At 52.8% G+C, this 19,315-nt stretch overlaps 2 protein-coding genes across 5 annotated transcripts; both read left to right on the top strand.

Moving 5' to 3' along the window:
- The first annotated feature begins 65 nt into the window (after positions 1-65).
- On the top strand, positions 66-6,328 carry TWNK (twinkle mtDNA helicase). Its single transcript, XM_080911355.1, has 5 exons — positions 66-1,850; positions 2,817-3,057; positions 3,396-3,503; positions 4,060-4,201; positions 5,254-6,328. The coding sequence occupies exons 1-5, from the start codon at positions 611-613 to the stop codon at positions 5,572-5,574; spliced, it is 2,052 nt and encodes a 683-aa protein (XP_080767481.1). The 5' UTR covers positions 66-610; the 3' UTR covers positions 5,575-6,328.
- A 2,411-nt stretch (positions 6,329-8,739) lies between these two features.
- LZTS2 (leucine zipper tumor suppressor 2) lies at positions 8,740-19,307 on the top strand. Of its 4 annotated transcripts, none has more exons than XM_080912885.1 (5): positions 8,740-8,870; positions 14,458-14,907; positions 16,135-16,791; positions 17,206-17,463; positions 18,077-19,307. In XM_080912885.1, exons 2-5 carry the CDS (start codon positions 14,500-14,502, stop codon positions 18,758-18,760), a joined length of 2,007 nt encoding a protein of 668 aa, XP_080769011.1. In that variant the 5' UTR covers positions 8,740-8,870; positions 14,458-14,499; the 3' UTR covers positions 18,761-19,307. The 4 variants fall into 4 exon arrangements, with proteins under 4 accessions (XP_080769011.1, XP_080769010.1, XP_080769013.1 ...); XM_080912884.1 differs by lacking the exon at positions 8,740-8,870 and adding an exon at positions 11,065-11,601; XM_080912886.1 differs by lacking the exon at positions 8,740-8,870 and adding an exon at positions 12,667-13,278.
- The last annotated feature ends 8 nt before the right edge of the window (positions 19,308-19,315 follow it).

Raw genomic sequence — 19,315 nt, 5'->3', positions numbered from 1 at the left:
TTGCTTCCGGAGTCACAGTGAGTGGCGCGTGCGGGCCACCCACGTTTCGGACAGAACGCTTTAAAGGAGAGTGGTGACGGGAAGCAAGGGGTGGGAGCGTGGAGCTTCTGAAGAGGAGGGCAGAGCCCCGGAGTCTGAAAGGGAGCCGTGACCTCCAGCAGTGTGGAAGGTCCCTGTGAGCGCTAGGAACTAACAGCGCCTGGAATTGGGGTTCAGACAGGATGCAGAGAGCTATAGAGATGAGGTTGGCGAGAAGAGTCCGTAGAGGGGTAGTAGACGTGAAGAGATGATACAGAGAAGCCGCTTAGATTGAGGGACCGTAGAAGACCCTAGAAGTGACTGGTGGAGAGAAATCGTAAAGGACCTAGAAGTATGAGTCTTCAGAGAGGGGCGTAGACGCGACAGGGTAGTATAGATTTGTAGGGATGAAGTAGCAATATACAGGCAACCAGGGGGATAAAGAATTGTGTTTGTAGAGAAGTTTGAGGAGAGATAAAGAGAGAAGTTAGCAATTGTGAGTTCCTTGTAGAACTCCTAGGGTCTGGCCTAGTGAAGGTTCTAAACCAGACACTAGAAGTTTTTGCGGTACTGGCATCCCACCCCATTAGGAATGTGGCTCCTTCTCCGACGTACATATCCCCTCCGAATCTTGCTGCCACTGCGTGGGGAGTGGGTGGGTAGGAGGGGTCTGCCCCGAAGCTTGGCTCCAGGTCCTCCCCGCAGAAGGTACAGAAAAGAAGCCCTCCCATCCTTAGAGGTACCAGTGCTGCCTGTGACTACAACTGAAATCCGCCAGTATTTACGAGCGCATGGGATCCCCTTCCAGGATGGCCACAGCTGCCTTCGAGCACCAAGTCCCTTTGTGGCGTCCTCAGACATCAAAAATCAGAAGGATGCTACCACTTTCTGCCTCTTCATCGACAAGACCACAGGACACTTTCTCTGCATGGCCAGCCTAGCAGAAGGGAGCTGGGAAGACTTCCAGGCCAGTGTGGAGGGTCGAGGGGATGGGGCCAAAGAGGGAATCCTACTTAGGGAGGGCCCAGAAGCTGAGGACAGGGAGGAAGTCTTGAGAATCTGGAACCGAGCCATACCTCTTTGGGAGCTGCCTGACCCCGAGGAAGCCCAGCTAGCTCGTGTGATGTTCGGCCTTACCAAGGTGACAGATGACACACTCAGGAGATTCAGTGTTCGATATTTTCGACCTACTCGAAGTCTGGTCTTCCCTTGGTTCACCCCTGGGAGCTCAGGATTACGTGGCCTGAAGCTACTAGAGGCTGAGGGTCAGGAAAATGGAGTAAAGTACGTAGAGACCACCATTCCCAGGCCTGGTGTCTACCACAACCTATTTGGATTACCACTGATCAGCCGTAGAGATGCTGAGGTGGTCCTGACAAGTCGTGAGCTGGACAGCCTGGCCTTAAGCCAGTCCACGGGGCTGCCAACCCTTTCCCTTCCCCGAGGAACGGTCTGCTTACCTCCAGCTTTACTCCCTTACCTTGAACAGTTCCGCAGGATTGTGTTCTGGCTAGGGGATGACCTTCGATCCTGGGAAGCTGCCAAACTGTTTGCCCGAAAGCTCAACCCCAAGCGATGCTCTTTGGTGAGGCCTGGGAACCAACAACCTCGTCCCCTGGAGGCCTTAAACCAAGGCTTAAGTCTTCCCCGTATTCTTCGAACTGCCCTCCCTGCCTGGCACAAGTCTATCGTGTCTTTTAGACAGCTCCGAGAAGAGGTTTTAGGAGAGCTATCAAATGTAGAGCAAGCAGCTGGTGTCCGTTGGAGCCGATTCCCTGACCTGAATCGTCTGCTGAAGGGGCATCGGAAGGGCGAGTTGACGGTTTTTACAGGTGACTATAAAATCACTGTTTTGGGGCTGAAGAGATGGCTCAGTGGATAAGAGCACTGGCTGCTCTTCCAGAGGACTTGGAGTTCAGTTCCCATCACCTATATAGTGGCTCACAGTTGTCTGTAGCTCCAGTTCCAGGGGGATCTGATGACCTTTTCTGACCTCTAAGGACACCAGGCATGCATGTGATCCATAGACATACATGCAGGTAAACACCCATATCCGTAAAATAATAATATAAAAATATCAGTGTTTTAGGTAAAGGATTAGACAATATGGTGACAAAGTGTGGGTTTTGGCCACTTGTTTATTGTTATGTACATGAATGCTTTGCCTATGTGTATGTGCACAACACACTTGCCCAATGCCCTCAGAGGTCAGAATTCATTATATCACCTGGAACTGGACTTGCAGATGGTTGTGAGCCATCATGTGGGTACTGGGAATCAAATCCAGGTCTTCTGCAAGAGCAACAGTGCTCTTAATTACTGCTTCCTCTCTCCAGCCCCAGGCTGGCAGTGTTAAAAGGAGGCTTCCCCTCCCAACTTTGACTTCAAAGACCAGACTTTCATCTATGCTTTTATTGATTTTTATTTATTTTATGTATACGAGTGCACTGTCGCTGTCTTCAGACAAACCAGAAGAGAGCATCAGATCCCATTAGAGATGGTTGTGAGCCACCCTATGGTTGCTGGGACTTGAACTCAGGACCTCTGGAAGAGCAGTCAGTGCTCTTAACCACTGAGCCACCTCTCCAGCCCCTCTTTTTCTTTTCTTTTCTTTTTTTTTTTTTTTTGTTTTTTTGTTTTGTTTTTTTGGTTGTTCAAGACAGGGTCTCTCTGTATAGCCCTGGCTGTCCTGGAACTCACTCTATAGACCAACTGGCCTTGAACTAAACCACTTCTTCTGCCTCTCATGTGCTGCCAGACTTTCCTCTTAACTCAGGGCTTTGTCCATCCCTTTATAGGGCCAACAGGCAGTGGCAAGACAACATTCATCAGTGAGTATGCCCTGGACTTGTGTACCCAGGGAGTGAACACACTGTGGGGTAGCTTTGAGATCAGTAATGTGAGACTAGCCCGGGTCATGCTGACTCAGTTTGCTGTGGCACGGCTAGAAGAGCAGCTGGACAAGTATGAAGAGTGGGCAGACCGCTTCGAGGACCTGCCTCTCTATTTCATGACTTTCCACGGACAACAGAGCATCAGGTAAGATCTTCAAAGGAGATGATTAATTAATTAGAGGCGGGTCTCTCTTGATAACTATGTCTTTCCTGGATCTCATTATGTAGACCTGGCTGCCCTTGATTCACAGAGATCCACCTACCTTTGTCTTCAGAGTGCTGTCACCATTCCTGGCCTTTCCTTTCATTTCTGGGGAATCACACCATATTTTTGATCCCTTTCTAGCTCCAGTGAAAGCACCGTCCAGTCTCTTTAGCCAGGCTTGGGGTTTTCAGAGAACAGGAAGTCAGAAAGTCAGGTCTTCCCCCTGGAGTGTCTCGAGGCTACTTGTTGGCTATTAAATGGCTGCTTCTCTTTCCCAGGTCTGTCATAGACACAATGCAGCATGCTGTCTACGTCTATGACGTTTGTCATGTAGTCATCGACAACTTACAGTTCATGATGGGTCATGAGCAGTTCTCCACTGACAGGTGAATTCTTCTTGTCAAACTCAAACATACTTGTCTTCTCTTGAAAATGTCCAGGGACTTGAGTATGAATCCTTAAGTAGAAAATGTAATGGGCCTGGGATGGTGTACTGGCTGGTTATGTGTCAACTTGACACAAGCTGGAGTTATAACAGAGAAAGGAAAAATACCTCCATGAGATCCATCAGTAAGGCATTTTCTCAACTAGTGATGAAGCTGGGAGGGCTCAGCCCATTGTGGTAGACCTGGGTTCTATAAGAAAGCAGCTGAGCAAGCCAGGGGAAGCAAGCCAGAAAATAACATCCCTCCATGGCCTCTGCATCAGCTCCTGCTTCCTGACCTGCTTGAGTTCCAGTCCTGACTTTCTTTAGTGATAAACAGCAATGTGGAAGTGTAAGCTGAATAAACCCTTCCCTCCTCAACTTGCTGCTTGGTCATGATGTTTGTGCAGGAATAGAAACCCTGACTAAGATAGATAGTTTGTGTGGACAGACTTACTCAAGAGTTTGTGTGTGTTCCACCTAATAACCTCTTTTATTGCTGAACTTCGTGGCTGCAGAATTGCAGCTCAAGACTACATTGTTGGAGCCTTTCGGAAGTTTGCTACAGACAATAGTTGCCACGTGACTCTGGTTATTCACCCACGGAAAGAAGATGACGACAAAGAACTACAGACAGCATCCATTTTTGGCTCAGCCAAAGTGAGTTGGCTTTAAGGTACTCAGGCTTTGAGGAGTTAAAGGTGTAACTAGAAACAGTCCTTGTTTGGCCTTAGAGCCTCATGTCTGTCCTGAACAAAAGAAAGATGTAGTCGCTCTGAGGCCATGGCATGAAAGATACCAGGGATGGTAGTTGGCTCTTGGCAGTCACATCTGCTAGCAGCAGAAAGCGTAAGCTGGTGATTGCAGCTCCATGGATGTAGCTATGATAGGCAGCACAAGTACTTGAGGAGTGGTCTGTGAGTCCTCTTGTGATACATGGGGAGACTTCCCAGCAGACGCACCAACAAAGTGATACTAAGGTTTCCAGACAGTAAGTATCAGGTTATCCAGTAGATGGGAAGGCTTTCTGGGCCACAGGACCAACCCTCATCCTGATGTCTTCAGTGGTTTACTGAATTCCTTTTACATGCAAGGCCTCAGTGAGGCAAGGGGAGTTCAGGTTGAGTTGCAAAAACTATATCACTTTGAAGCAAACATGGAACAAGAACAATGCAGAAGCTTAAAAAAAAAAGGTGGCACTGTAGAGAATCAAAGGTGGTTCCTAGGGAAGTGACACATGGATGGCAAGAATAAGGAGGGCAGATAGGAGGGACCACCATGGAGGAGGGGCAGGGAAAGCAGGAGCGGCAGCACAGAGCCTGAGACTGGTGAGTTTGTTACAGCTGGGAGATTCAGCGGCTCTAGCATCAATTATGACTGGTTGTTTAAAGAGCTTGGTGACGAGGGGATGCCTTTTCCTCTTAAATTTATTTCATGCGTATGGGTGTTTTGCCTGCATGTATGTCTGTGTGCCACATGCATATTGGTGCCCACAAAGGACAGAAGAAAGCATTGGATTCCCTGGGACTGGAGTTAACAGACATAGTATGCCACCCTGGAGGTGCTGAGAATTGAACCTAGGTCTTCTGAAAGAGCAGCCAGTACCCTTAACTGCTGGGTCATCTCTTAAGCCCATCCTTTCTCATTCTTGCCACTGCTCCCTGCACACCTTTCACTCATGTTTTTTTCTTCTCCTACCCCCTCTCCTTTAGGCAAGCCAAGAAGCAGACAATGTTCTGATCTTGCAGGACAGGAAGCTGGTGACTGGGCCTGGGAAACGGTATCTGCAGGTGTCCAAGAATCGCTTTGATGGAGACGTAGGTGTCTTCCCACTTGAGTTCAACAAGAGTTCCCTTACCTTCTCTATCCCACCCAAGAGCAAAGCCCGACTCAAGAAGATCAAGGATGACAATGGACTAGTGGCCAAAAAGTCCTCTTCTGGCAAAAAAGGGGCTGTGCACCAGAATTCTGAGACTTGCTTAGGCCAGGACCCCAGCCCTTACCAGCCAGATACTTCCAAGCCCTCAAGATGAGAGCAGTGCACAGCTGCCTGCTGGGATGACCCTTGGAGGACCAGGTGGACCCACAGACTCTTGGCCTTCTGCTGGGGCTCATCCTATAGTCCTGAGCTATGGCCCCTTTCCCAGCCCAGGGCTTCCATGGTGAAAAAATTAATTCAGCAACTACTAAGGATCTTCTGTATGCTGGTTTGGTTTTTGTCCCATGGGTCTTCATGTATAGCACTGAAAAGCCAAGGTTTGTTTCTAAAGAACCAGCATTTGGTGAAAGGAACAAAGCAAAGTGAAGAACACTAGACTGCTCAGCTAGTTTTGATTAGTCTGTCTAAAAGGTGTCTGAGTGGAATGCATATGAGAACTAGATGTGGGCCTTGTGAACCTCTGGAGAAAGGGATCTAGGCAAAGAAACACACCAAAACCGTAGGTAGGAATGAGCAAGTCAGATAAAGAGGGCGGTCCCTGAGCCTGCCATGAAACAGGAGGCTTGCTGAAACTCCAGCATGTTGGCTTTCAGAGCTGAAGAATGATTCAGTGGGCACCAAGCCTCTCTGCTCTGCTTTGTAGAGCCAAGCATAAGAATTGATCTGAGGTGCTTATCTATATTATCAGGGCCTCAAAGATGGGAGCTGCTTCACACTGGACCATGGAAAGAAGCTCTAAGCCTGCAGTGCCTGCCCCCTGGTTACCGGTTCCACTGTGTGTTGCCTCTGACAGCTGGAACTTGGACTCTGTAGAGCTTTTTGCAGTTTGAAAGAAACATTTATTTCTATTGCCTTTGTTTCTGTGCTTTTTCTTATTTGTCCACCAGGTGTCTCCCCACACTAATTGGATTTCTCTGAATTGGGAATAAATGAATCCTCCCCCCAAACCCCCTTCAACCTTTGAGCCATAGGCTCCCAAAAGCAGGGAGCAATACAGGCAGGGCCTTCACATCCCATCCCCTAAATATACACCTGCTTTGGCACAGGGGAAACAGTGATGTGTTAACTTACCTGAGGACTCCATAAAATTCCTGACAGAGGTGTGTGGGTCAATGGGCCACATACCCAGGCCTTGCCTGACCAGCTGTCCATCTTCACCTGTGAGGTGAGCCATTCATATTTCCCATTGTAGACTCAAGAATCAGCCCTAGCTGGGTGTGGTGGTGAATGCTTGCAATTCCAACACCTGGGAGGTAGAGGTAAGAAGATCGGAAGTTCAAAGTATCCTAGGCTACACAGTTTAGGCCAGACTGAGCTACTCAAAACTTTGTCTCAAATATAGTCAGCTTATTATCTCTTTACCTTTACCCTCATCTATTTTCTCTGCAATCCTCCCATTTCTCCTTGACATGTGCTGGAGCTCCTGGGAATTCGTTAAACATGCAGAGCTTAGGGCAATCTCTGTCCCAAGCCTGAGTTTTGGAGTTTGATATGGTCTTGGATATGGGTTCTGGTTTAACAAGCGCTACAGAAGATTGTAGAAGAAATGATCCACAGACTGCCAGGCATATTGCTAAATGACCTTTTAATTTCACTTCCTTTGATACCCTTTAAGTACCAGTGTTCAGACTGGGGGTGTTAGAAAGCCTCTGCTATAGGTAGAGGAATTTTTTTTTTCCTCCTTAGAGGAAGAGCAACCTTTTCAAATCAACCCAAGAGGAAGCTTTTAGAACCGAATGGAAGAGTCCAGTGCTTCTGAGAACTCTAGCTACAAAGACCTGAAACAAACAGCTTGCAAAACTGGTGGGGGGGGGGACTTAGGGGTGGGGGTAGCTCCTCCAGGGTTTGCCTTCTTGGGGGTCTCTTCCAGACTGGCTGGAGCCAGGCCTCTCTAATCCTGCAGTAATCATTACCAGCAGTTGGCTGCTCTAGGCCTCATCCAGGGTCTGAAATATTTAAGTCAGCCATGCCTTCCAGATGTACAAAGAGAGATCATTTCTATCTATAAGAGCATGGATTCTATATTCTACTTTCCCTAAAGTGCCTGGTGTGTTCTCAGAGAATTCTTTAGTTTCTAGTTTGGAGTTGTGAAGGCCGTACATCAGCATAGAGAAATAGATACGCATTTGCCTGTTTGTCTAGTTCCACCCTCCTGGTGCACACCCCCACACAGCGCAAACCAGAATGAGGAGGAGGAGGGGAAGCTAACACACCCCATACACAAAAACATTCCACTTCATACCTGCCCTAAACTTCCCCACAGCAAGATCTAGCACGAAGTATGCTCAGTGGAGCCTAGAAACCAGGGAAGATAAGTCCCTATATCTTTAATATAAAGTCCCGAGGAGGCACTTTATAACCACATACAAGTGGTTCTAAGCAAATCACCTGGGATGAGTCGTGTAGCCCTGTGTTCAACTTACTTAATGTCCCAGAGACCTGGAAAGGTCTGGACTAGCAGGTTCAGATTAGATCTGCAGCCCTGTTTTCAGACTGACATTATGTCTCACATGGCTGTGAGGGGGCAGCTTTAGTTCCTCAACAGCTGTACAGTGGGTGAGTCTGAGAAGAGTCCAAACTCACCTTGGTCTCTTACAGCCCAACTACTCAGGCAGTGGGTCTGGCTCAGAGAGCTGTAAACTTCAAAGCCTTTCCACAATATACCTGGTAAGCCAGGGAGGAATGGAGCCTTTGGTACCTCCCTGAAATACAGGCCAACTTCCTGTTTGCTCCTGTGGGTGGGACTTTATGAGGCTAAGGGAAGCCTAGCCATGCCCTATGGGGGGCCAGGACTAGCAGCTTTCTCACCTGAGTCTGGGAAGGAGGCAGTACTAGGTTGGCCAGGACAGCCCCAGACAACCCAAACCCTAGTGTGTGTGTGTGTGTGTGTGTGGTGTGTGTGTGTGTGTGTGTGTGTGTTAGGGGTTTTCCCTCTTCTGGTTGTGAGCAGAGTGGACCAGAATGAGTTCCCTACAGAGCCGGAGAGTCAAGCTCTAGAGCGCCTTAGTTAAGGCTGCCAGGTAGTTTAACCGTCTAACATCTGCCCTCCCCTTAGGTCAAAAGTCATTATGCTGTGCAGTCAAAAGGCCAGAGAGAGCCTTAGGCCACCATCAAGCTACTTTTGGGCTGGGTACTGGCTCGAACTACTTTTGGGCTGGGTACTAGGTTGACTGTTCAGAGGTGCAGGGCAGACCACTCCCCTCTCTGGGTGGGGGGGCGCGGCTTCAGCCGCCCCGCCCCACTCTTCCAGGGCCGGCCTGGCGAGAGCGGGGAGCCGGGAGCGCTGAGCCCGGAGCCCGCTGAAGAATCAGAGTTCTATCGCGGCGACGAAGTAGGAACGCTGGATCCGGAGCTGGACCAAAACGGGAGCAGCGGTGCGGGTGACGCTGGGTGAGTGGTGGGGCCGACGGGGTGCAGGAACTCCGGCTTCCTGCACATCCTCACTTTGGAGAGAACTTTAGGCACCATAAGAATCGGGATTGGGATGAAGGGGTCTGCACTCTGTGGAGCGCTGGCGAAACCTCAACAGCAAAGGGGCAAGGAAACTTGCACACACGCACACACACACACACACACACACACGCACGCACGAACCATGCATTCACTTAGGACACGAACACACGTGTATACAGGATAGGACAAGCACAGCTAGTTACCCTAGCTGTCCCATAGGCAGTGCCCCCAGCTCGTGCGACACCCTCCCCCCCCCCCCACACTCCCTGCGAGATGGACGCTGAATTTTTCTGCTCCAGGCTGAGGGAAAGGGGACGCCCTGAGACTGTCGGCGGGGCGGGCGGGGTTTGTCGCACCAGGCGGTTCCTGCTTCCCGGCCGGCTGCCTGCAGGTGAAGACCAAGACGTAAACAGGCGTTGAACACGTGATTGCTTCGCAGACGGGTGGGCAGTGCTCCCCAACTCCTGTCTAAGCAGAGACACCCCTCTCATCCATCTCTTCGCTGGTCCTAGCATGTTTGTTTCTCCCTGTACAGGGCTTTATGCCACGCTTCATCTGGAATGGTGATAAATCCTCTCACCCAGAATGGGAGCTCAACGCCCCTGGCGGCAAGGGAGGCACGGGAGACCTGGAGAGAGTTGGGGTTAACTTGGGCTCCTTGTCTTGAAGCTTACTAGCCGTTCTTGGGACCCGGATCCTTGAAAGGTATCCGAGAGAGGACCTTGATGGCTCCGGACAGCTGCCCCGGTCTCATACCCCCAGCCCCGGGAGCAGCTGTCTATGGGTCCTCTTCCTGCTGCCACCTCCAGCCCTTGCAGAACTGGGCACAAATAGCCCACCCATGCAAGAACAGTCTTCCCTCACCCCTCCTTTCGGGGGGAATGCACCAAGAGTAAATATATTCTTAAACCTGAGGGGAGTGTGCCTCCTCTTAGTTGGAAGAACCAGAATCCCCTCTCTCAGAAAATGAAAGAGGGGCTGCAGCCCTAGGCTTCTCTCCCCTCCGGCCCCTACCATTCATCCCCTACCCCTCACCCCGCCACACGCTGAGCCCAGCTGCTGCCTGAACTTCTGGGCAGGAGGCCAGAGAGGGGAGGAGGCTCTCGGTGCCCCAGGAGGCAGGGATCAGGGCAAGGCCAGAGGAGGGGGTTTCTGTTGGGGAGAGGGGTTCAGTTTGTTCTCGTGAAGCTGAGGGGCTGGACTGAGCCTGAGGGTGGCTAGGCTGTGTTTTCCTTTCCTGGGAAAAAGAAAGAAAAACAACCCTTTCCATGGAGCTAAAAATAGAGCTGAGAGCCGGCCAGGCTGTGGCCTGGAAGGGGGGGGATGCTTCTTCCTCGGGCTGAGCCCAGCTCTGGCAGGCCTTGGCCCTGGGGGTTGGGGGGGGGGACATCGAGGAAGGGAGAATAACCTTGCCAGAAGATGTGAATGTCAGCTGACCTGACCAGGTCATAGAAACCCCCCTCAGGGAAAATGGGTAGTTTGTGAATGTGATGTAAAGTTGCCTGAGCGAATACTGTCTTTGCACGGAAGAGGGTTAGGAGACTAAATGTATTTAAAGAATGTGACTGGATGCAGAGGACTGGGGTGCACTTTCACATGCACGACACACCAAGTCTTCTGTGAGTTGGCCAGGAGGATTATGGAATGAGGGAATATGGAACCACGTGATGGATGAGCCTATGATTGTGGCTGCCCGAGACAGAATGTGGGAAAGGTTGTGTGGGTGTTAAGACTGTTGTTTTCTAGAGGGTAACAATATTTGTGACCCTGAGAAAGACTTCAGCTGCGGAGCCAGTGTAGGTTTGAGCTGTTCATTCTTGCGATGATTGGGGGTCAGGTACCCCCCTCTTTGAATAGCGACCTTTCTCATAGCAAATGACCCCGAGGTTAGGCTGGAGAGCCTGAAGCCATGCCCGGCACAAGCCTGGGCTCGCGGCCTGAGGGCGCTGCGCTGGAAAGGGGGTGGGATTGGTGGGGGACTTTGGGGGAGCTGGGGTGGCTGATGAGTTGCTGGAAGGGGCCGCCAGGTGGCGCCGGCTCAGAAAAATCCTAGTATGTGACCTCCAGCCTGCTGGGGGTGGGACAGACAGCGACAGAGCCAGTCCCTCAACTTGTGCCCGGGAGCCGGCAACGGGAGAGGGACGGCTGACGTTCTCGGCCTCCCCTTGGACCGGGAAGCCAGGCACTGAGGAGGGAAGCTGCTCCTAGAGGAGCGGAGAGGGAGGGGTGGGCGCCGCGCCTTGGCTCTTTGTGCAGGAACAATGACCAGCTGCCGCCCGCCCTCGGGCTCCGGCCGGGATGGACGGTGACCCGCTCGACGACTCTCGAGCCGGCCGCGCCTCCTAACCCACCCGCAGTCGCTAGGCCACTCTGGGAGGAATCCCCAGCGCCGCCGTACAGCCCCCGCGTGCGCCCTGGCGGGCACGCGTGACGTGGGTTGCTTGCGCGTGTCCGCTCCTGGGGCGGGAACGCCCCTCGGACCCCTCCCCCGTTCGGCGCGCACCGCCCACTCGGGCCGGGCGGGGGCTGGTCAGGGCCGGGGGCGCCGGCTAGGCGGAGGCGGGGCCGAGCTGGGCAGCTCCGAGTGGCCGCGCGCGGGCTGGAGCGGGCGGCGCGCCTGTGGAGTGCTGGGGCGGCCCGGGGCTGAGCATGGAGCAGCGCGGCGGAGGTGAGGGGTCCAGGGCTGAGAGGGTGCCCCAACTTCTAAGCGATGCGATCCGGTGGGGGGGGTGGCATTCCGTAGACGCCCCCAGTTCATGGAAGGAGCAGACTATTGTGGGTGGGCCGGGGCGGGGGGGGGGGGGGGACTCCGAGCTTTCAGTCTCGGGTTGGGAACTCGTGATCCCAGACCGGATCCTGCCTGACTGGTCTCTGGAGTTTGAGTGTGTGTGTTAGGGGGACTTTTCCCCAACTCTCCAACCCCAGCCCTGAGGTCAGAGAGTTGGGACGTGGGCCAGACTCATCTCAGGCCCTGGATCGGCTCCAGACTCTAGAACCCCCAGCCCACTTGCTGGGGTGGGGGCGCGGGGCTCTGTGTACCATAGTGATAGGTCAGGGAGTGCTGGGGAGAACCAGGGGTTTCTTTTTCCCACAGCTACAAACGCATTTCTCAAAATGGAGCCGCTTGCCCCTCCTTCTCTCTTGGGCCTCAAGAGCGGGAGCCAGGCTGGCTAGGCCTGGCTTTCCAGACGCCTGGCCCTCAGAGCCCAGCTTTACGTTCCTCTGGCTTTAGGGGTCCTTGCCTGCGTAGCTTCAGCGACCTTAACACATTGGTCTGTCTTGGGCTCCTCATGTCTGAGCCTCTTGGCCTCTTTGTCTCTTCTGTCTTCTGTCTGAGTGTCTACCCCCGGCCCTTGCCCTTCTTTCTTTCTGGGTCTCACTTTCTGTGTACCCTGGAGTAGGGACAGGAGTGCCAGCCCTTTCTCACTCTTCTCTCTATACCGTGGAGCAGTCTCCATCCCTGGGCTGGGCCTTGCGGCACAATCTCAGTACCTAGCCCTAAGTTGCTTCTACCCATTTCACTTCCTACCCTAGCTCTCCACAAGTCCTCCCTGCTGTGATTCTCTGTGTCTTAACACTTAGGACACTTAATGGAGAACCATATAGAAAGGTTAGATGGGGCAAGGGTGTCAGACACTGTGATCTCACCTTCCCTCAAACTCTTTTAAGTTTTAAAAAAAAGTTCTAGGGAGGAGCTTCCATTCACTCCGGTGGCCTTGAATGTTACCCGGGTCCCAACCACTCCCGGAATTCTCACTCCTGCAGATCACTCCAAATAAGCTTTCACACACTTTCCTTGTGTAAAATACATACATAGTAATCCATGTAACCGTCTTGCAGAAATGAAGACAGTCTATAGAGATTTGTGTGTCTCTCAATCTACGTGAGGCTTGAATCAATGGACCCCAAAGAAATGAGGATTTCCCTAGGAGTTTCCTATTGAGAGAAGAAAATGGCTTATTGACAATGGCTGACTGAAACTGACTGGGGGCCCAAATTTGGTGATTTACACAAAACTCGCATATATGTGGACAAACTGGTATATCATATTTTTTTTTGTCGTATAGTGGCATTCAGAGCCCACAGATTCATTTGCTACATACACATTAATAACATTTGTGTGCTCCCTGTGTTTTACAAGAATTCACACATACAGCCTGACGATGGTAATGCACTCCTTTAATCCCAGCCCTCAGGAGGCAGGAACAGGAAGATCTCTGGGTTCAAGGCCAGCCTGGTCTACAGAGCAAGTTCCTGGGCAGCCAGGGCTACACAGAGAAACCCTGTCTTGGAAGAAACAAGCAACAAAAGAATTCACACAGACAGCTGGGCTTAGAAGCACAAGGTTAGAATCCCAGCTCTGAGACAGGAGGATCCCTGAGTTTGAGGCTCACCTGTGGTACATAGCACAACTTTGTTTGGTTTTGTCCTGTTTCCCTACATCACACACACACACACACAAATGTGCTGACATCTGTCTAAGCTCCCACCGACTCACACTGCATTTTTCGTGTACATTCTCGCAGATACTGTTTAATTCTAGGATCCTGTCTATGTACTCACACCTACAAGTACATGTACACATACACACTCTTCTCTTGGGATCCTCTGTCCACTTCTTGGCCCCTGCGCTACATGATGACTTCAGCAGATGCCTGAGTCTTGGTCATCAGCAGCCTTGGAACTGGGAGGGAGTTCCGGGTGCAGTCTTGCTATCCTTTCCAGGAAGGAGCCAGACTAGGGGAGGGGTGGAGCCATCTTACTTAAGATTCTACCAGACGTGGTAATGGGCTCCTGCTCAAATTCCGTAGGGGTTATTCCGAAGATCAGCTAAAGCGGAAAGGTTTAGTGAAGGTTGGCAGTGGGACAGGGACATGTAGGCCCTTAGTGATGGCAGAAGCTAAGAGTTGGCATGAAAACAAACATCAACCTTGGGGAGGTAGGAGACCCCCAGAGGGCACCTGTGGGTTCCTAAGACCTGTAAGGTTTCCTGTTTGGCCAGCTCCACCCTCGACGCCGCCTGGGTGTCTGAGAGAAACTGAGGCCCAGCAGTGGGAGGCTGGATAGTGCCTGGCTTTGGCTCTTTGTTCCCTAATTACCATCTGAGTTACTGATTGCATCCCTGACGTGTCCTCTGCCCAAACAGCCCAGTAATGAGGCCACTTGTCCCAGGAGAGTAGGGACCTGTACTGGAAGCTAGTAGTTAGGGATCTCTGCCCAATCTGAGTCTTCAGCTACATAGGGGGTACAGGTTTGGGCTTCAACTGGGTCTTCTCTGCCAAGGAACCCTGTTTAACCTCTTGGGTCTCCCATTCCTTCATCTCTGTTTGGTCAAGTTAATCCTTAACCTTGTTCCAGACTAGAGTTGAGGTCCAGGGGAACTTGAGGTTCCTGCCAGTTCTTGGAGAGGAAGCCTTTTTACTCTATGGGGAACGTTCTATCTGGAAGAGGGGAGTCAGGAGAAGGCCTATAGGGGGAGGATTCTTAAGGTGCAGGGACTCTGACACCAATGCCCTGCTCACAGGTTGCCCTGGAGGCCCCTGGCCAGGCCTGAGCCTCTGCCACCATGGCCATTGTGCACACACTACCAGTGCCACTGGAGCCCGCACGTGAGACAGCCACTGCCCCACAAACCCCAGCAATGGGAAGCGTGAGCAGTCTTATCTCAGGCCGGCCCTGTCCTGGGGGACCTGCTCCTCAACGCCACCATGGTGTCCCTGGGCCCACCTTCTTCCGACAACAGGATGGGCTGCTACGGGGTGGCTACGAGGCTCAGGAACCACTCTGCCCAGCTGTGCCACCCAGGAAGGCTGTCCCAGGCAACAGTTTTACCTATGTCAATGAGGACTTCCGGACAGAGTCACCTCCCAGCCCAAGCAGTGATGTTGAAGACCCCCGAGAACACCAGGCGCACAATGCCCACCTCCGTGGGCCCCCACCAAAGCTCATTCCTGTCTCTGGAAAGCTGGAGAAGGTAAGGGGCAGCCCTCTTGGGGGGATCTGGGTAGGATCAGGAGCCCCTTGGGGAACTAGAATTTGGAAGCATATGTAGAGCAAAGAATATGGACTCTGTCTTATCTCTCCTTCTGGCTCAGGGAAATAACCTGTCTGAGTTCCATTTTCTGTGTCTTTACAGTTGAGGTTAGAGGCTAAACTTTATAAGCTCCTGTTAGAATTAATACTTAGTATAGTATCCAGCACCCTCAAATAAACAATATAGTAGTTGTTTCAAATTTTTTTATTTTTGTTTTTGAGGGTTTCTCTCTGCAGCCTTCCTTGGCTGTCCTGGAGCTCACAGTGTAGACCAGGCTGGCCTTGAACTCACAGAGATCTGCTTGCTTCAGCCTCCAGAGTGCCTGGATTAAAGGCGTCTGTTACCACCTCCAGCCTAGTTGCTTCAGTTATTACAGAGATGTGTGTGTGTCTTTGGGCAAAGCCATTAACTTCTGTCTGGGCCTCTGTATCCACGTTTTTTAATATGAGATGAGGATAATGTTTTGCTTGCATGGCTATTATAATGATTAAAAATGAGCATTTTGAATTACTTAGCATAAGTGGACAATTAGAGGCCTGCTGCCTGTGGGAACAATTGGTTTTTAATTTATAGGGGTTGAGGACCCTGTCTGGGAAAGCGAGTAGTATGAAGGTCTTGAAAGATCAAGGTTTGGGGCTTGAGGAGATAGCTAAGTGGGTAAGATGCTTGCTGCCTGAGCACAAGGACCTGAGTTCAGATCCCCAGTGCCCACGTGAAAAGGTGGCCATTGTGGCATAGGACTGGAAGCTCGGCATTTGTCAGGCAGGGACAGGCAGATCCCTGAGGCTTGCTGGCCAGTCAGACTAGCTGGACTGGTGAACTCCAGGTTCAGAGACTGTATAAAAAATTAGGTGGAAAGTAATTGAGGAAAGCCTCTGATGCACAGGCACCAGTGTGTGCACGTGTGCACACTCTTGCACGTGCAGCATACACACTGATTAGTGTTTTGAAAGGTCAAGCAAGCAGACTGGGCTTAGTATCACACGCCTGTAGTTTTAAAGGGCAGAAACCTTGCTTGTGTTCAGGGCTAGCTTGGGGATACATCGTGAGTAAACTTAGGCCAGTAGAGTAAAACCCTGTCTCAAAACAACAACAGTACTACATTTTTAAAAAAGGAGAGGGATTGGGGGGGTCATCCTCATGGGGTCACGTGGTACCTCATTTCAGAATATGGAGAAGACCCTGATCCGGCCAACAGCCTTCAAGCCAGTGCTTCCCAAACCTCGGGGGGCGCCGTCCTTACCTGGCTTCCTTGGTCCTCGAGCTGCTGGGCTATCTGGGAGCCAGGGAAGCCTCACACAGCTGTTTGGGGGGCCAGCCTCTTCCTCCTCCTCTTCCTCTTCCTCCTCTGCTGCTGACAAACCCTTGGCACCGAGTGGTTGGGCCAGTGGCTGCCCTTCAGGAACACTGTCAGACTCTGGCCGAAATTCTTTATCCAGCTTGCCCACCTACAGCACCGGAGGTGCCGAGCCAACCACCAACTCCCCAGGTGGGCACCTGCCCTCCCACAGCCGAGGGGCACTGCCTGGTCCAGCCCGAGGGGCTCCTACTGGGCCCTCCCATTCAGACAGTGGCCGGTCCTCCTCCAGCAAAAGCACGGGTTCCTTGGGGGGTCGTGTAGCTGGGGGACTCTTGGGCAGTGGGGCCCGGGCCTCCCCTGGCAGCAGTTCGGGTGGAGACCGCTCTCCACCCCCTCCGCCGCCTCCACCCCCTTCGGATGAGGCCTTGCTACAGTGTGTCCTGGAAGGGAAGCTTCGAGACCGAGAGGCAGAGCTGCAGCAGCTTCGGGACAGTGTGGAGGAGAGTGAGGCCACCGTGTGTCAGGTGCGGCCAGTGGCAGTCCTGGGGCGGTGTGGCTGAATACCCAGAGGCCAAGGGACAATGCGTGGAGCATTGTTGTTGGGGAGGGAGAGGGTTAAAAACTCATGGGGTGAGACCCCCAAAGTCGTTAGCTTAACTTTCAAAGCAGTGAGGAGGCAGGGTATGTGAGTTGGATCCAGCACTGGCTTGTAAGGTGTTGGATTTGCACAAGTTGCTTAACCACACTCAGTCCTAGTTTCCCTGTCTAAACGGGTGTGACTCCGTAGGGGGTTGTAGGATAATGCCGGACACCTAAGAAATGCCATATAAGTGCCCGCTTTTATGGCTGTCATACTTCACTGGATTCAGGCCAGGCAGGGAGCCACCCAAGTTGGAGATGCTAGAATTCACAATTTCTAGCCTGCTGTCTTTCCCTAGGCGTTCGGGGCACGGCAGCGGCGCTGGCCACGAGAGCGCGAGGACTGTGCAGCCCAGGCCCAGCAGACCACGCAGCGTGTCCAGCGGGCCCAGCAGCTGCTGCAACTGCAGGTGTTCCAGCTGCAGCAAGAGAAGCGCCAGTTGCAGGATGACTTCGCCCAGCTGCTGCAGGAGCGGGAGCAGCTGGAGCGCCGCTGTGCTACTTTTGAAAGGGAACAGCAGGAACTCGGGCCACGGCTCGAGGAGACCAAATGGGAGGTATGCTAGACGGGCGGGCGCTGGGCAGGCTGAAGGGGTCACACTCTGCAGAGGTGACCCAGAGGTGACCTTAGAGGGTCTGTCCTTCCTTGTCTTTCTGGGTTGGGGGTTTCCTTGTTCCTCTGTTGGATCTCATGGGTTGTGATCTAGCGCCCACATGGCTAGTGGCGTAACCTTCTCTGTTGCATGGGGGCTGTTAACACCTCCATTTCATAAATGAAGAAAGAAATTGAGCTAGAGCCTAGAATTAAGCTAGCAGTGGCTAGGCTGAGATACGAGCCCAGGGCAGTTTGTTTTCGGTGCCCTGTCTTACCCAAGATGCTTGCCTTTCACCTGGGCACGTGGGAATTGCCCTGGACTGCCCCACTCCACTCTACAGCCCCTGCCAGCCTCCAGGCCTGGGCAGTATTTATGCAGCATCTGGTATAAGAATCCCGGCATTGAAAGGAAACGACCTGGGTGTCTGTTCTCCTTTCGCCTCTTACTAGAAGCAGAACCATGGACGGGTCACTAGGCTCACCTCCTGCCGTGCTTCTGTGTACGGGGCAGCATTTCCTTGAACACCCAGTACCCAGAGGCCTCACCGTCCTTCCTCAATACCTTTCACCCACAGGTGTGTCAGAAATCAGGTGAGATCTCCCTGCTGAAGCAGCAACTGAAGGAATCTCAGGCAGAACTGGTCCAGAAGGGTAGTGAGCTGGTGGCGCTACGGGTGGCCCTTCGAGAGGCCCGGGCTGCCTTGCGGGTCAGTGAGGGCCGTGCCAGGGGCCTGCAGGAGGCAGCCCGAGCTCGGGAGCTGGAGCTGGAGGCCTGCTCACAGGAGCTGCAGCGGTACCGTCAGGAGGCTGAGCGGCTCCGGGAGAAGGCCGGGCATTTGGATGCCGAAGCAGCAGGACTCCGGGAGCCCCCGGTACCCCCGGCCACCACCGACCCGTTCCTCCTGGCAGAGAGCGATGAGGCTAAGGTGCAGCGGGCAGCCGCCGGGGCAGGGGGTAGCCTGAGGGCTCAGGTGGAACGGCTGCGCCAAGAACTGCAGCGGGAGCAGCGGCGGGGAGATGAGCAACGGGACAGCTTCGAGGGGGAGCGGCTGGCCTGGCAGGCCGAGAAGGAACAGGTGATCCGCTACCAGAAGCAGCTGCAGCACAACTATATCCAGATGTACCGGCGAAACCGGCAGCTGGAGCAGGAACTGCAGCAACTGAGCCTGGAGCTGGAGACCCGGGAGCTTGCTGATTTGGGCCTGGCCGAGCCTGCCCCTTGCATCTGTCTGGAGGAGATCACTGCCACTGAAATCTAGGGCTTTGCAAGGGGTTCGAGCCGCAGGACCACCTGCCCCAGGATCCACCGAGCTCTCCAGGTCTCAGAGCCAAAGGGCCTCTGCCGAGCATTCGGGTGCCCTGTAGCTTGGAGGGGCAGAATCACACCACCCCCACCCCCGAAATCCAGTGCCACTGTCACCCAGAGGCCCCTGCCTACTCGGCCGTTTCACTCCCCACCACAGCCACTGCCAGCTCATTCCAGCTGGGAAAGGAAAGGGGCTACCCTGTCTCCACATTCTACCTGCCTGAAGCCAGAGAGAGCCAGATGGCACCAGCTGCTCCAGATGTGCCTACCCTCAACATGCCCGCTTGGAGGGGCGGGGCTAGGACCGGGGCTGACCCCCATGTCTCAGCTCTGCAAGCCTCGTCTGGGCTGAGGGGGCTGAAGTCAGACCAAAGGAAGAACTCAGCAGTGTCTTGTTTATTTGTGTTTGTGACCAAGCCGCCCTCCCTTGTTCCAGGGTTACGGCCTCGTTTCCACTTGTATATTTTTCACACTGTAAATTTCTTGTACAAACCCAAAGAGGGAAAAA

The sequence above is a fragment of the Micromys minutus genome (genome assembly GCF_963924665.1).
Source record: "Micromys minutus genome assembly, chromosome: 2".
NCBI classification, from domain to species: Eukaryota; Metazoa; Chordata; class Mammalia; order Rodentia; family Muridae; genus Micromys; species Micromys minutus.
Note: the sequence above shows the minus strand (reverse complement) of the source record. Positions and strands in the feature narration are given on the sequence as shown.

Excerpts from the sequence above, each read along its gene's own strand:
- TWNK (XM_080911355.1), top strand. The coding sequence starts at position 611 with ATGTGGCTCCTTCTCCGACGTACATATCCCCTCCGAATCTTGCTGCCA. Across the intron at positions 1,851-2,816 it reads CGAGTTGACGGTTTTTACAG|GGCCAACAGGCAGTGGCAAG; the intron begins GTGACTATAAAA and ends ATCCCTTTATAG. Across the intron at positions 4,202-5,253 it reads CCATTTTTGGCTCAGCCAAA|GCAAGCCAAGAAGCAGACAA; the intron begins GTGAGTTGGCTT and ends CCTCTCCTTTAG.
- LZTS2 (XM_080912885.1), top strand. The coding sequence starts at position 14,500 with ATGGCCATTGTGCACACACTACCAGTGCCACTGGAGCCCGCACGTGAG. Across the intron at positions 14,908-16,134 it reads TCTCTGGAAAGCTGGAGAAG|AATATGGAGAAGACCCTGAT; the intron begins GTAAGGGGCAGC and ends ACCTCATTTCAG. Across the intron at positions 17,464-18,076 it reads TCGAGGAGACCAAATGGGAG|GTGTGTCAGAAATCAGGTGA; the intron begins GTATGCTAGACG and ends TTTCACCCACAG.